Source organism: Cyanistes caeruleus, unplaced genomic scaffold, assembly GCF_971803275.1.
Source record: "Cyanistes caeruleus unplaced genomic scaffold, bCyaCae1.hap1.1 HAP1_SCAFFOLD_94, whole genome shotgun sequence".
NCBI lineage: Eukaryota > Metazoa > Chordata > Aves > Passeriformes > Paridae > Cyanistes > Cyanistes caeruleus.
The window spans coordinates 596,201-610,369 of record NW_028255897.1 but is presented as its reverse complement, the minus strand read 5'-3'; the positions used below and the strand labels follow the sequence as shown (position 1 = coordinate 610,369).

Below are 14,169 nucleotides of genomic sequence, written 5' to 3'. Positions count from 1 at the left end.
CCCGCCCCTGGCAATGACCTGAGATGGGATTGAATATAATGATAGGGCCATGGCCAGACTCTCATGTTCTTTGATCTCTCATCATGTCATTGCCATGGGCAGGAAGAGGGACAGGTGTCTTCCCAGCATGGATAGCAGGGAGCACGGATCACCAGGTCTATTCCCAATGTGGATTCTCCAAGGGGGGATGAAGCTGGAGCTGTGGAGGAAGCTCTTCCTGCACTTGGGGCACTGGCAGGGCTTCCCTTACTGGTGCCTCCGTTGGTGTCTGGTCAAGTGAGAGCTCTGGGTGAAGCTCTTCCCACACTGGGGACACTCGTAGGGTCTCTCCCCAGTGTGGATACGTTTGTGTTTATTGAGGTCGGACCTGTTTCTGAAACTCTTCCCACATTCCCCACACTCATAGGGGCTCTCCCCAGTGTGGATGCGCCGGTGCCTGATGAGGGCGGAGTTTCGCTTGAAGCCCTCCCCGCAGTCAGGGCAGCGGAAGGGCCTCTCATCCGCGTGAATCCGCTGGTGCTGGAGGAGAGTGGAGCTGCTGTGAAACCTCTTCCCACACTCAGAACACTCATAGGGCCTCTCCCCAGTGTGGATGCGCTGGTGGATGATGAGTTGGGAACTGCAGCTGAAGCCCTTCCCACATTCCCCACACTCATAGGCCCATTCCCCAGTGTGGATCATCTGGTGGCGGATCAGGCTGTTGCTCTGGCTGAAGCTCTTCCCACACTCCAAGCACTTGTAGGGCTTCTCCCCATCCTGAAGCTGCTCATGGACCACCAGCTCAGAGCCCTGGCTGGATCTCCAGCCGCCTTCCCGGCACAGGGTGGGTCTTTCCTCCTCAGAGCACCCTGGGCTGGGTTTGGAGCCCCTCCTCCTGTGGGATCTCTGGGGATTTTCCTCCCTGTTGGATTCCTGCACTGTGGAGCTGCTCAGAACGGCCTTGTCCACGAGGTTGTGCCGCAGGGATTTGTACTCCCTGGTCTCCATTCTTAGCTTCTTGTCTGGGGGAGGAAGGACAAGGAGAGGATGGGATTTGCCTCCGTGCCAGAGGGAAGGGGAAGGAGATCCCTCCAATGCGTCCCCAGCAGACGCAGGAGAGAGGGGGAAAGGGGCAGTGACTTCCTCCTCACCTGCCTGGGATTCCTGGGGCATCTTCCTCTTCCTTGCAGCCTTCTCATCCATCCAGCCAAGGTTTGGGATGGGGAAATCCTGGTTTGGGAGAGAACAAGGAATGAGCATCCTGAGTTTGAAGGTCCCTCTCTCCGAGTCCCTCTCTAGAAGTCACCAGGGCATCTGGGGTGTCTTGGTTTGAAAGGAAAGGTGTTTGCTAAGGAAAGCAGAAACCCCCATTGAAATTGATAAAAATGTAAGCAACAGCCCTCTCCAAATTATTATAATCTTGATATCAAAGTGATCTCACATAAGCAATGAAGAAATAATCCCATAGAATTGTGTACATTACCTCTGAAGTTCCCGTGCTGTAGATGGGTCTGGTCTCTCCTCTGGGAATCCAGTGGAGAAAGACTGCCTGTGGTGCTCTGATTCCCAGATTATATCCAGTCAGGAATGCTTGGCTCCTCCTCCTGGGTGGAGCATCTCACAATGGGATGATGTCATTTTATCAGTCCTGCAGTGAGACTCAATGGCCCATTAACAGAAGATATCCCCTTGGAGGAAGTATGGATGGTGGAAGTGATAAAGAACACTGCCCCACCTGGTTTTAACGGCTGGCCCATTAACAGAAGATATCCCCCAGTTATGAGGGAATGGGTGATGAAAGAGATAAAGAAAACTGCTCCACTAGTTTTTAAAAGATGTTGACAGAATACATACATTTGGTTACATCTTGCATTGCAACCCAGGACATGGGGTCCATAAAAATTGTACACAACTAAAATTTGGCCCTGAAAATGCTTTCCAGAAGTTCCCCATTTCTGTTCTCTCCCTTTTGGTGTTCAGGGGTTCCTCCCTGTCCCAGCTGCTGGGGGTCATGCTTGTACTGGGGGTCACACTTCTACTCGGTCCCTGACCTCTACAGGCTGCTGGGAGTGCCAAGAATTTGGAAAGTTCTTCCCATTTCGATCTCCCCACTTAGGGATGCAGGAAGGTTTTGGGGTCCCAGGGTCCCTGCTCTTCTTATTCCCTTCTTGGGGGTGCAGGGGGACCAAGGAGACCCCCCTGCCCCTCTCTATTTAATTGAGGGTTCCTCGAATCATGGCACTCCCCCCCTCTGGGCTCCCCACTTTGGGGTCCTCGGGGACACAGGGTTCTGCTCCTCCAGGCTGCCGCTGCCAGCAGCTGCCACTGGGAACCCCAAATGTCCCCCCAAAGGGCATTTTATTTTCAGCTTTGGTTTTCTTCATTCTCCAATCATCACCCCTAAAAACCCAACCCAGGGACCCCCCCAGGATATCTGGGCTGGGCTCCCCCTCCCTCGTCACCTGTGGGATGGGGGGCTGATGATCCCACGGGTGGGAGGGGGCTGTGAATTCAGGGAGTGAATCCCAGTTCGACTGGGATATACTGGGCCTGAGATCATACTGGGATAACAAGCACCTAACTGGGATTACTAGGAGTGTCTGGGAATGGCTATGGACATGCTGAGGGCAGCTGGCATATACTGGGAGTGTCTGTGATCATACTGGGGATGACTGAAAACACACTGGGAACAATGGGAACCATGCTGGGGACAACTGGGAACAACTGGGAGTGACAGGGTCTACACTGGGGGAAACTCCAGCTGGGCATGACTGGGACTTTGCAGGGAGCAGCTGGGATCATCTGGGGAGCAACTGGAACTATACTGGGGCCAACTGGGTGCAACTGGAATCACACTGGGAGGAACAGGGAGCAACTGGAACCATCCTGAGGGTAACTGGCATCCTACTGGGATCACAGTGGGAGCAGTTGGGCCATGCTGGGCAAGACTGGGACCATACTGGCAGCAACTGGGACTGCACTCAGGGTGACTGGGAGTGGCTGGGAGCAACTGGGATCAGGCTGGAAACACCTGAGGAGTGATTGAGAGCAACTGGGATAGACTGGGAGAGACTGAAACCACAGTGCAGGTAAATGGGAACAACTGGAACCATGCTGGATAATCCTGGGAGCAGCTGTGCCCATGCTGGGTCATACTGGGATCCTACTGGAACTAGCTGGGATCATACTGGGAGTGACTGAAAAGGGGCTGGCAGGGACTGGAACCATACTGGAGGTGACTGGGAGCAACTGGGCCCATCCTGGGAGTGACAGGGAGTCACTCTGGCCATGACTGGCATCATACTGGGAGGGCCTGGGTGTGACTGGAACCATACTGGGGGTGGCTGGGTGCAACAACTCATACTGGGGGTGACTGAGATTGTAGTGGGAGTGACTGGGATCATTCTGGAAGTGTTTTTCTGTAGATCTTCTGTCTTTCTGGTCTCTTTTTATTCTCCTTCCTATCCTACGTACCTGGAATATTTTTGGATATCTTAATGTTACCCAAAATCTTAAGGGTTAACACTTTTTAGGTTAAATGAGCTAAGTTTGCAAAGTTAAGGCTATGGTACGAGTTCTTTGTGCAGTTGGATGTTGGATTAAACCCTTTGCCATAGTTCCTTGATTGTCTGTATTTCGTCAGTTAAATTTTGTGTTATTTTGACCTCTTAGCTCAGTTGGTCAGAGCATGGTGCCAGCATCACCGAGGTTGTGGGTTCAATCCTTGTGTGGGCCATTATCTTAAGAGCTGGACTTGATGGTCCTTGTGGGTCCCTTCCTACCAAGAATATTCTTTGCATCTGTCCATGCTGAGAAGATCTGGTTGTTGTTTCTCCTGTGCACCAAACTCAAGCACAGGAACCTTTGGTTACCACCAGCATTGAAGTGTTCTGGGGTGTTACAGCCCTGCAGGCTCACAGTGGCCTCTTGTTTCCATAAGGCCCCAGAGTGTCCCACTGGTCCCTTGGTTCCATGGGCCCAAGAGTGCCACAACGATCCCCTTGGTTCCACAACTTCCCATGGTGTCACACTGGCCCCTTGGTTCCATAAGGATCTGGAGTGTCACACAGGTTTATGGCATTTGTCCTTGCTGCCCCTCACATCCCACTGCCCCACAAAGAGCCCCGAGCCACCCGTGAGGGACAGGCCCTGCTGTGCCAGGCCTGGGCTCAGGGCTTGGCCTTTCTGCTTCCTCCAACCCAGCCAGGGCTGGCTCAGCATTGCAGTTCCCTGCTCAGAGCCTTTGGCTCCCGGCAATCCTGGCCTCCAGGATCTGTTCTCACCAGTCCCTGGGGAGCCTTTGGCAGTCCCTGCCCTCAGTGGGGCCAATTGAAGCTCCAAGGGACTTAAGTTTTGCTTCTGACTCCTTGAGCAGCTTCTTCAGCCTGAAGGAGGGACAAAGGAAGATCAGAGAAAGGAGAAGGAATCACGAGGTCAAGCACTCCCTGAATTCACAGCCCCCCCACTTATGGGATCATCACCCCCCATCCCACAGGTGACCGGGGAGGGGGAGCTCAGCCGAGAAATCCTGAGGGGTTGGGTTTTTTGGGGCGGATGTTTGAAGAATGAAGAACTCCCAAGCTGAGTGGGAAATTCCCCTTGAGGGGCTACTGGGGTGTCCCAGCATCCTTAAGTGGGGAGATGGAAACAGGGGGAACTTTTCAGATTCCTGGCACTCCCAGCACACTGGGCAGGGGAGGGACTGAGTAGACAGGGGACTCCCAGTACAAGTGTGACCCCCAGCAGCTGAGACAGCGGGGAAACCCTGAACATCAATAGGGAGAGAACAGAGATGGAGAACTCCTGGAAGGCATTTTCAGTGCTGAATTTTGGTGGTCTAAAATTTTTATGGACCACATGTCTTGGGTTGCAATGCAAGATGTAACCAAAAGTATGTATTCTATCAACATCTGTTAAAACCTGGTAGAGCAGTTTTCTTTATTTCTTTCATCACCCATTCCCTCATAATTGGGGGTTATCTCCTGTTAATGGGCCAGCTGTTAAAACCAGGTGGGGCAGTGTTCTTTATCTCTTCCACCACCCATCCTTCCTCCAGGGGGATATCTTCTGTTAATGGGCCATTGAGTCTCACTGCAGGACTGATAAAATGACATCATCCCATTGTGAGATGCTGCACCCAGGGGGAGGAGCCAAGCATTCCTGACTGGATAAAATCTGGGAATCAGAACACCACAGGCAGTCTTTGTCCACTGGATTCCCTGTGGAGAGACCAGACCCATCTACAGCACCGGAACTTCAGAGGTAAGTTACAATCTTCAACAGGATCATTGCTTCAACAGAACCACATCTGTTTCTCCAGAAGGACTGCAGCCACCATTTAATCAGACTGCTACCAGCACCCTGACCAACGGGGTGTAAGGTCCTGACTCTGTCGGTGTGTTGCTTTTTGTTGTGTTTTTTTTTTTTTTTGTACTGCTGCATTTTCATTTTCCTTTCTTTAGTAAAGAATTTATATTCCTTTTCCCATATTGTTACCTGAGAGCACTTTGATTTCAAGATTATAATAATTCGGAGGGGATGGGATGCTTATATTTTTTATCCATTTCAGTGGTGATTTCTGCCTTCCTTAGCAAACTTCTTTCAAACTAAGTCACGTCAGAGGCCCAGGTGACTTCTAGAGATGGGCTTGGTAAGAGGGACCATCAAACTCAATGTGCTCATTCCTTGTTTTCTCTCAAACCAGGATTTCCCATTCCCAAACCTTGGCCAGATGGAGAAGCAGGCTGTGAGGAAGAGGAAGATGCCCCAGGACACGCAGGCAGGTGAGGAGAAAGTCAGTGCCCATTTCCCCCTCTCTCCTGCTCCATCTCCCAGCCCAGCCTAGCCCCTGGCTGCAGGACAACCCCGCTGCCGACGCCGTCCTGCCGGGGACGCACTGGGGGGATCTCCTTCCCCTTCCCTCTGGCACGGAGGCAAATCCCATCCTCTCCTTGTCCTTCCTCCCCCAGACAAGGAGCTGAGGATGGAGACCAGGGAGGACAAATCCCCACGGCAGAACCTTGTGAAAGAGGTTGTTTTGAGCAGCTCCACAATGCAGGAATCCAACAGGGAGGAAAATCCCCAGAGATCCCACAGGAGGAGGGGCTCCAAACCCAGCCCAGGGTGCTCTGAGGAGGAAAGACCCACCCTGTGCTGGGAAGGCGGCCAGAGATCCAGCTGGGGCTCTGAGCTGGTGGTCCATGAGCAGCTTCAGGATGGGGAGAAGCACTACAAGTGCTTGGAGTGTGGGAAGAGCTTCAGCCGGAGCAGCCGCCTGATCTGCCACCAGATGATCCACACTGGGGAATGGGCCTATGAGTGTGGGGAATGTGGGAAGGGCTTCAGTTGCAGCTCCCAGCTCATCATCCACCAGCGCATCCACACTGGGGAGAGGCCCTATGAGTGTTTCGAGTGTGGGAAGAGGTTTCAGAGGAGCTCGAATCTCGTCCTGCAGCAGCGGATTCACACGGATGAGAGGCCCTTCCGCTGCCCTGACTGTGGGGAGGGCTTCAAGTACAACTCCCACCTCATCACCCACCAGCGCATCCACACTGGGGAGACGCCCTACACATGTGTACAGTGTGGGAAGAGCTTCACCCGGAACTCTAAATTGACCAGACCAACGGAAGCACCAGTAAGGGAAGCCCTGCGATTGGTTCAAGTGCAGGAAGAGCTTTGTGCACTGTTCCAGCTTCATCTCACATTGGAAGACTGACATTGCAAAGAGACGTGGTGATCCATGTTCCCTGTTATCCATGCTGGGAAGACACCTGTACCTTTTCCTGGCCATGGTAATGACATGATGTGGGATTAAAGAACATGAGGGTCTGGCCATGGTCCTGTCATTATATTCAATCCCATCTCAGGTCATTGCCAGGGGCAGGAAAAAGACTACCTCTCTCCCACCAGAGTAGAAGGGTGTCCTTTCCTGGCAGGAGGAAATGCATGGCCAGGAAGAAACAGTCGGTGGTGGTTTAGTTTTCCCTGTGAATGGTTTGTCTTATCCTTTCTGTTACCAAAATTGTTTCTGTTCCTGTTTTTGCCTTATCTCATTGCTGTTCTGAATAAATTGTTCTTATCCCAGCCCGGGATCTTTGCCTTTTGTGCTTTCCATGGCAGGTGGGAGGGAAGCGAGCGGCAGCGCGGTTTCAGCAGGAGCAGGAAATTGGGGAATGCCATTCCTGAAGCCCAGCCTGTGGAAACCGAGCATCCCAGCTGGTGCCAGGCCTGGTTGCCATGGCAGCAGCCTTGGGAGCGGGTCCCTGGCTGGGGGCTGCGGGAACCTCTTCCCTCTGGTGCCCAGGGACAGGAGTGGAGGCAGCGGCTGGAGCTGAGGCGGGCAGGTTTAGGCTGGATGTGAGGAAAAGGTTTTTCCCGCGAGGCTGCTGGGGCACTGAACAGGCTCCCCAGGGAAGGCTCCCAGCTCCAGGGCTGGCTGAGCTCCAGCAGCATTTGGCCAGCGCTGCCAGGCCCAGGCTGGGATTGTTGGGGTGTCCTGTGCAGGGCCAGCAGTTGGACTGGAGGATCCCCATGGCTCCCTCCCAACTCAGCCAATTCTGTGGCTCTGGGATCCCATGAGCCTGGGGATGGGACTGCAAATGGTTGCCATGGCAACAGTCTCTGGCTCCAGGCCTGAGCTGGTGTCCATGGCAACCATCCCTGACATGGGGTCTCCATGGAGCTGCCAAGGGACTGACCATAGCAACAGGGGCTGTGATGGTTGTCATGGAAGCAGCATAGCAACAGGGGGCTGGTTATGGTTGCTATGAAAACAGACCATAATAATGGGGCAGATGTTGCCATGGGAACAGACCACAGCAGGGAGACAGCTCTGGCCAGGAGCAGCTCCTGAGCACAGCCCAGCAGGGCTGGGGCCCTGCCAGGGCAGCTCAGGGACACAGAGAGCAGGCCCAGACAGAGCTGCCAGGGGCTCAGCACTGGCAGGGGCTGTGGGATGTGCCAGAGGGGGCTGTGTCCCAGCAGCACCTCTGTGGCTGTGTCCTGGAGCCCCAGAGCAGCTGTGATGTCAGAAAGGGGCTGTGTGACAGCTCCGAGTGGGTTGTGTGAGGTCACAGCTGGGGCTGGGACATCCCAGAGTTTGTTGTGTGAGGTCACTGAGCAGCTACGGCATCATAGAGGGGACTGTGTGACATCACATAGATAGCTGTGACATCATGACATGGCTGTATGACATCATAGCGCCATGTGTGACACTGGCAGGCAGCAAAGAGTGGCGCCAATGGCGGGGCCGGAGGCGGCTCTGGGGGCGGGGCCGGGGCTGTGGGCGGGGCCGCAGCGGAGCAGCGCGATGGCTCCAGCGCTGGGGCCGGGGGCGCTCCTGGGGGGCGGCGAGAGGTGAGGGGGACCCCCGGCACCGGGACTCTTTGATCGCCCATTCCGGAGCACTCAGGGGCCCCTAAACCCCCATTCCTGGGCGCCGCCATCCCACCGAACCCCCATTCCCGGCCGTGGGTCCCACCCTGCACCCCCTTATCCGGCACCAGGAACGCCTGCACCCCTTTCCCGGCCACCCCGCCTCCCGCAGCCCCCAGAGCCCCCTTCTCCTTGACCCATTTACCCCCCGGACCCCTATTCCTGCCTCTCCCAGCAGCCAGCCCCTCCTTTCCTCAGCACTCAGGACACCCGGGACCCCTATTCCCAGCCATCCCGGCTTTCCCTGCCCTGTCCTGGCAATGGGGACAGCGGGGACCCTTGGAGCTCCCTTTCCTGTGTACAGGAATGCCCTGAACTCCAGCCATGCCACATCTAGCCAGCCCTAGCCTCCCCTCTTGTCACTCCTGGCATCCCCAAATGCCCTTCCCGGCTATCCCCGTTCCCCCTTTCCTTCAGCCGTGACCCCCCCGATCCCAAATCTCCAAATGTCCCCCCAGTTCTCCTCTCCCTGCGTTCCCTGCACGCGGCGCTGTCGGAGCCCGGCCCGGGCTTCCCGCAGTCCATGTCCATGGGGTCCCTGGCTGGGATCCCCTTCCAGCGCCACCGCAGCGAGCGGGGCCGGGCGGAGCCGAGCCGGGATCTTGGGATAGCCAGGGCTGGGATCTTGGGATAGCCAGGGCTGGGATATTGGGATAGCCAGGGCTGGGATATTGGGATAGCCAGGGCTGGGATATTGGGATAGCCAGGGCTGGGATATTGGGATAGCCAGGGCTGGGATATTGGGATAGCCAGAGCTGGGATATTGGGATAGCCAGGGCTGGGATACTGGGATAGCCAGAGCTGGGATATTGGGATAGCTAGAGCTGGGATATTGGGATAGCCAGGGCTGGGATATTGGGATAGCCAGGGCTGGGATATTGGCATAGCCAGAGCTGGGATATTGGGATAGCCAGGGCTGGGATATTGGGATAGCCAGAGCTGGGATATTGGGATAGCCAGGGCCGGCACAAGGAGCGGCACCGGCACGGGACCAGCGCGGAGCTGCAGATGCTGCAGCAGCGGCACAGCCAGAGCGGGGCTGAGCGGGGGGAGCCGGGGCTGGGGGATCTGTGGGGCTGCGATGGCAACTGTGGCACCGCCATGGGGATCCCTGAGATCCAGGCTGAGGGATTAACAAATTCCCTGGCTCACAGCTGCAGGGAATGTCTCCGGAAATCTGTCAGATATGGGCGGGAGGTGCTGAAGTGTAAAGGTGGGGAGGGCAAAATTCCCAGGGAATATGGGAATGGGAATGTGGGATTTGGGAGGGCAAAATTTGGGAACCTGGGAATTCCCACGGAAATTCCATGGATGGAACTCAGACATCCCATTCTCGTGAGATCTCCATGGATGGATCCTGCTGCTGTCCCATTCCCATGGGAATACTGTAGATGGATCTCACTGCCATGCCATGCCATTCCCATGGAATTCCATGGGCAGATCTTCCCATCCCACTGCCATGGGAGCTCCAATCCGGTTCTGACCCAAACCCATCCTGGGGGTCACCCAGTTCTTTGCCATCCCCACCCCCCACAAGACTTTTGGGGGGTCTCCCCATGACCCACTCAGCCCCCCCCAAACTCTTCCTGGGTTCCCCCTCATCCCCCCACACCGGGAATTCCTGGGAGTCCCCCCGTGTCCCCTCCCCCAGGACTTTGGGGGTCCCACCCGACCTGTCCGTGCACCCCCAGATTTCTTCCACAGCCCCCCTGTGATGGTGGAGGGTGGGGGCCGAGTGCTGGTGCCCCCCTGCCTGCAGCAGATCCAGCGGCGAGGGCAGTTCAGGGGGTCCCTCAGCATTTGGGGTCCCTGGGATTTGGGGTGACCCCCCGGGCCCCCCAGGATCTCCCTGAACACGCTGACGCTGCCCGTGCGCAGTGAGAAGGTTCAAACCCGGCACGGGGTCCCCAGCACTGCCACCTGCATTGCCCAGGTACCCCCAAACCTGCCGAGAACCCCCAAACCCCCCGGGACACCCCAACCTCCCCTGATCCCAAACACAGCCCTGGATGCTCCAAAAACTCCCTAAAACCGCAAAACCCCATAGAGACATTGAGAAGGTTCATACCTGTCATGGGGTCCCCATGTCCATCACCAGCAGGTTCCCCAAAACAACCTTGAGATCCCAAATTCCACCCCCGGGATCGCCCAAATTCCCCCATCAGGACCCCTGTAAACCACCATGGCCCCAAAACCACCCAGAACTTCCGAAAACCCCCCAGGAAACCCTCACGAAGGTTTATACCGAGCACGGGATCCCCATGGATACCATCGGCATCACCCAGGTACCCCCAAACCCCTCCCGGGACCCCCAACCCCTCCCGGGCTCCACTGCCGGAACCAACGGGAGCGGTGTTGCCCTTTTAAGAGGAGTTACAGTGGGACCCGACAACACCGGGGGCCCTTAAAGCGGCCATGGTAGAGAGAACCCCCAAAATCCACCCTGGGGGGACAAAACATCCCCTACAGGGGCTTGGGGTGGGGGCACCCCTAAAAATGTCACTTAAAGCCGTCGTGATCCCCCCTCAAAAGGGGCTTGTGGGGCTGCGGCCGCACAAACACCCTAAAATGGGGAGGAAAAAACACCCCTGTAGTGGTGGGATCCCCCCCAAAAAACCTGAAAAAGAGAAAAACTCCTCTTGAGAGGGGCCTGAAGACCCTGAAGGGCCCTGGAAGAGGGACAAGATCCCCTCCTGTGCTGGGGCCTCCCCGAGCCGGGAACTCTCCCGTTCCTGCACTCGGGGGAGCCCCGAACGACGGCGGCTCCTGGGCTGAGCCCCCCTCAGCCGGGGCTGCGGGGGGAACTGGGGGGGCTGGGACGGGGCTTGGGGCTCCTGGGGTGAACTGGGGGACCCTCAGTGCTCCCACCTCCCCCTGTTCCCCTGTCCCGCCCCGTTCCCATTGTTCCCCCAAAGCTCCGCTGCCCCCAGCTCGGTTTGGGGGGGACCCAGCCCTTTCCCATCGTGTCCCGGCCCGGCCCCGCTCACCCGAGGGCTCCGAACCACGCCCAGGGACAGAGGAGGGACAGAGGAGGAGGAAGAGGAGGGACAGAGGAGGAGGAAGAGGAGGAGCAGCAGGAGGAAGAGCTGGAGCAGGCAGAGGAGGCTCCACCTGCGCTCCCCGCTCTCTGCATCTGCAGCTCCTTCGGGACCATCGCCCCCCATCCCGCAGGTGCCCGGGGAGGGGGAGCTCGCCCCAAATACCCCGGGGCTCCCTGGCTTTGGGGTTTTTGGGGGGGATGTTTGGGGATGGCAGGGCTCCAGAGCCGAGCCGCAGATGCCCCTCGGGGGCACCCCGGGGGTCCCCGGGAGGTGTTTTTGGGGGGTCCCGGTGGCGGTGGCGGCAGAGCCCCGGCAAAGGGGCCGGGGGGATGCGGGTCCGGCATGGCCGGGAAAGGGGTTCGGGGCTCCCGGTGCCGGCAGTGGCTGCTCCCAGCATTGCCCAGTTGCTCACCCCGTGTGGCTCCAGTTTCCTCTGCGCCCCACTATAAATCAAATCACTTGCAGGCATTCCCTATTAGAGTACAATTTGTCTCCAGTTTATCCCATTTTTTCACATTTTTATTCAATTATTTCCCATTTTTATCCCAATTTCATACAATTTTTCCCCCATTTTTATCCTATTTTTTTATTTTTCCCCATTTTTTCCCCATGTTTCTCCTTTTTGCCTCTATTTTTCCCCTTTTTAACTCATTTTTCCTCAATTTTTCCCAATTTTTCTGATTTTTTCCCTATTTTTTCCTGCATTTTTACTCAGTTTTTCCCCATGTTTTCCTCATTTTTCCCCATTTTTGTCCCATTTGTAATCCATTTTTTCCCTGTTTCCCCATTTTACCCTCTTTTTGCTCCATAGACCCCATTTTTCACCCATGATCTCTCCTATTTTCCCCATTTTCTTCCAATTTTCCCCCCTTTTTGCTTCATTTTTACAATTTTTATTCCCATTTTATCCCATTTTTCTCCCAGTTTCCCCCATTTTTTTCCTCATTTTTATTCTGGTTTTATTTTTCCAGAATTTTATCCCCATTTTCTTTCTTTTTTTTTCCTCCAATTTTCCAATTTTCCCTCCATTTCCATTCCATTTCCCACAATTTTCTCCCATTTTCATCCCATTTTTTCCCCATTTCTTCCAACTTTTGCTCCATTTTTTCTCTTTTTCCCCATTTTTCCCCATTTTTTTCTAGTTTTCCCCAACTCTTCCACATTTTTCCTTCATTTCCATCCTACTTTCCCCCTTTTCCCCCAGTCCTTCCCATTTAATTATCCAAAAAAATTAATATTTTAGGTGGGGGGGGAATTAAAATTTTTGGGGAAAAAATAGAAATTTTGTCGGGAAAAAAAAGGGTGTTTTGTGGGCAAAACTCCATGAATTTGAATCACAGCTTTCCCATGATTTTTCCATGATTTTTCCATGATTTTTTCATGATTTCCCGCTGGAAGGAGGCGTGGGACTCATCCGAACATTCTGGAAGCTGGAATAGGACCAGGCCATCAGCCTTCCGAAAAACCTGAACCAGCTCATCTACAATTTCACCTTTTCTCAGTTCTCGGATTCCCAGGTCTGGAAATTCTTCCACAACCTCCCAGGTAGGCAATTCCCAAAATTCCTTGGAAAAATGGGATAAAGGGATTTCAATCCGTTTTTTCCCCTGATTTTTCTCATTTTTTCCCAGTTTTTTTCCCAGCTTTTTAAGATAATTTTCCTCTTTGTATTCCTCGGTTTTTCCCTGAATTTTCCCAATTTTTTCCCAATTTTTTCTATTTTTTTCCATTTTTTTCCTGATTTTTCCTGATTTTTCCCATTTTTTTCCTGATTTTCCCCTTGTTTTCCCAATTTTTTCCCAGTTTTTTCACAAATTTTCCTGATTTTTTTCCCTGATTTTCGCCTGTTTTTTCCCTCTTCTTTTCTCAAGTTTTTCCGTCTTTTTTGTAACTTCTTAAATTTTTACCTGATTTTTCTGTTTTTTCCTGTATTTTTCCAATTTTTTTCCTGTATTTTCCCAATTTTTTCCCTGATTTTTCACAGTTTTTTCCCTGATTTCCCCACAATTTTTCATTTTTTTATTCTGATTTTTTCCTGGGTTTTTTTTCCTGATTTTTTCCAGGTTTTATTCACTTTTTCTTTTCCTGATTTTCCATTCATTTTTCATAATTTTTTAAATTTTTTTCCCCATTTTTTCTTGATTTTTCTGTCTGATTTGTCCAAATATTACCCCATTTTTTCTTTAATTTTTCTGACTTTGCCTGGTTTTTTCCTAAATATTTCCTGGCTTTTCCCCAGTTTTTTCCCATTTTTCGTTGTGTTTTTTTTTTTCCCGTTTTCTTTTCCTCATTATTTTCCTGATTTTTTTTTTTTTAATTTTTCTCAAATTTTTCCTGCTCTTCTTCCTCTTTCTTTTCATGATTTTTCCCAGTTTTTTCCCAATTTTTTTCTCCCAGTTTTTTCCTGATTTTTCCCTCTTCTTTTCCCAATTTTTTCCTCATTATTCTCAGATTTTTTCACAATTTTTCCCTGATTTTTCCCTATATTTCTTAAGTTTTTAAGCGATTTTACCCGATTTTTTCCAGGTTTCTTTCCTCACTCAATTTTCCCAATTTTTTCATAATTTTTTTCCTTATTTTCCCCATTTTTTCCTGAGTTTTTCAGATATTTTTTCCTGATTTTTTCCTCTTTCTTTTCTGATTTTTTTTCAATTTTTCCCAATTTTTGGTCAAAATTTTCCTTGGTTTTTGCATTTTTTTCCATTTTTTTTCTCAG

General features: G+C 53.0%; 2 protein-coding genes across 2 annotated transcripts in view; one reads left to right on the top strand and one right to left on the bottom strand.

Annotated features, from left to right (window-relative positions):
• Positions 1-14,169, top strand: part of LOC147646520 (uncharacterized) — a 319,904-nt gene that overhangs the window by 178,091 nt on the left and 127,644 nt on the right. The window lies entirely within an intron of this gene.
• Positions 247-6,769, bottom strand: LOC147646525 (uncharacterized). The gene is made up of 3 exons (XM_086873293.1): positions 6,756-6,769; positions 1,131-1,209; positions 247-993 (listed from the first exon to the last, which is right to left on the bottom strand). Exons 1-3 carry the CDS (start codon positions 6,767-6,769, stop codon positions 247-249), a joined length of 840 nt encoding a protein of 279 aa, XP_086729419.1.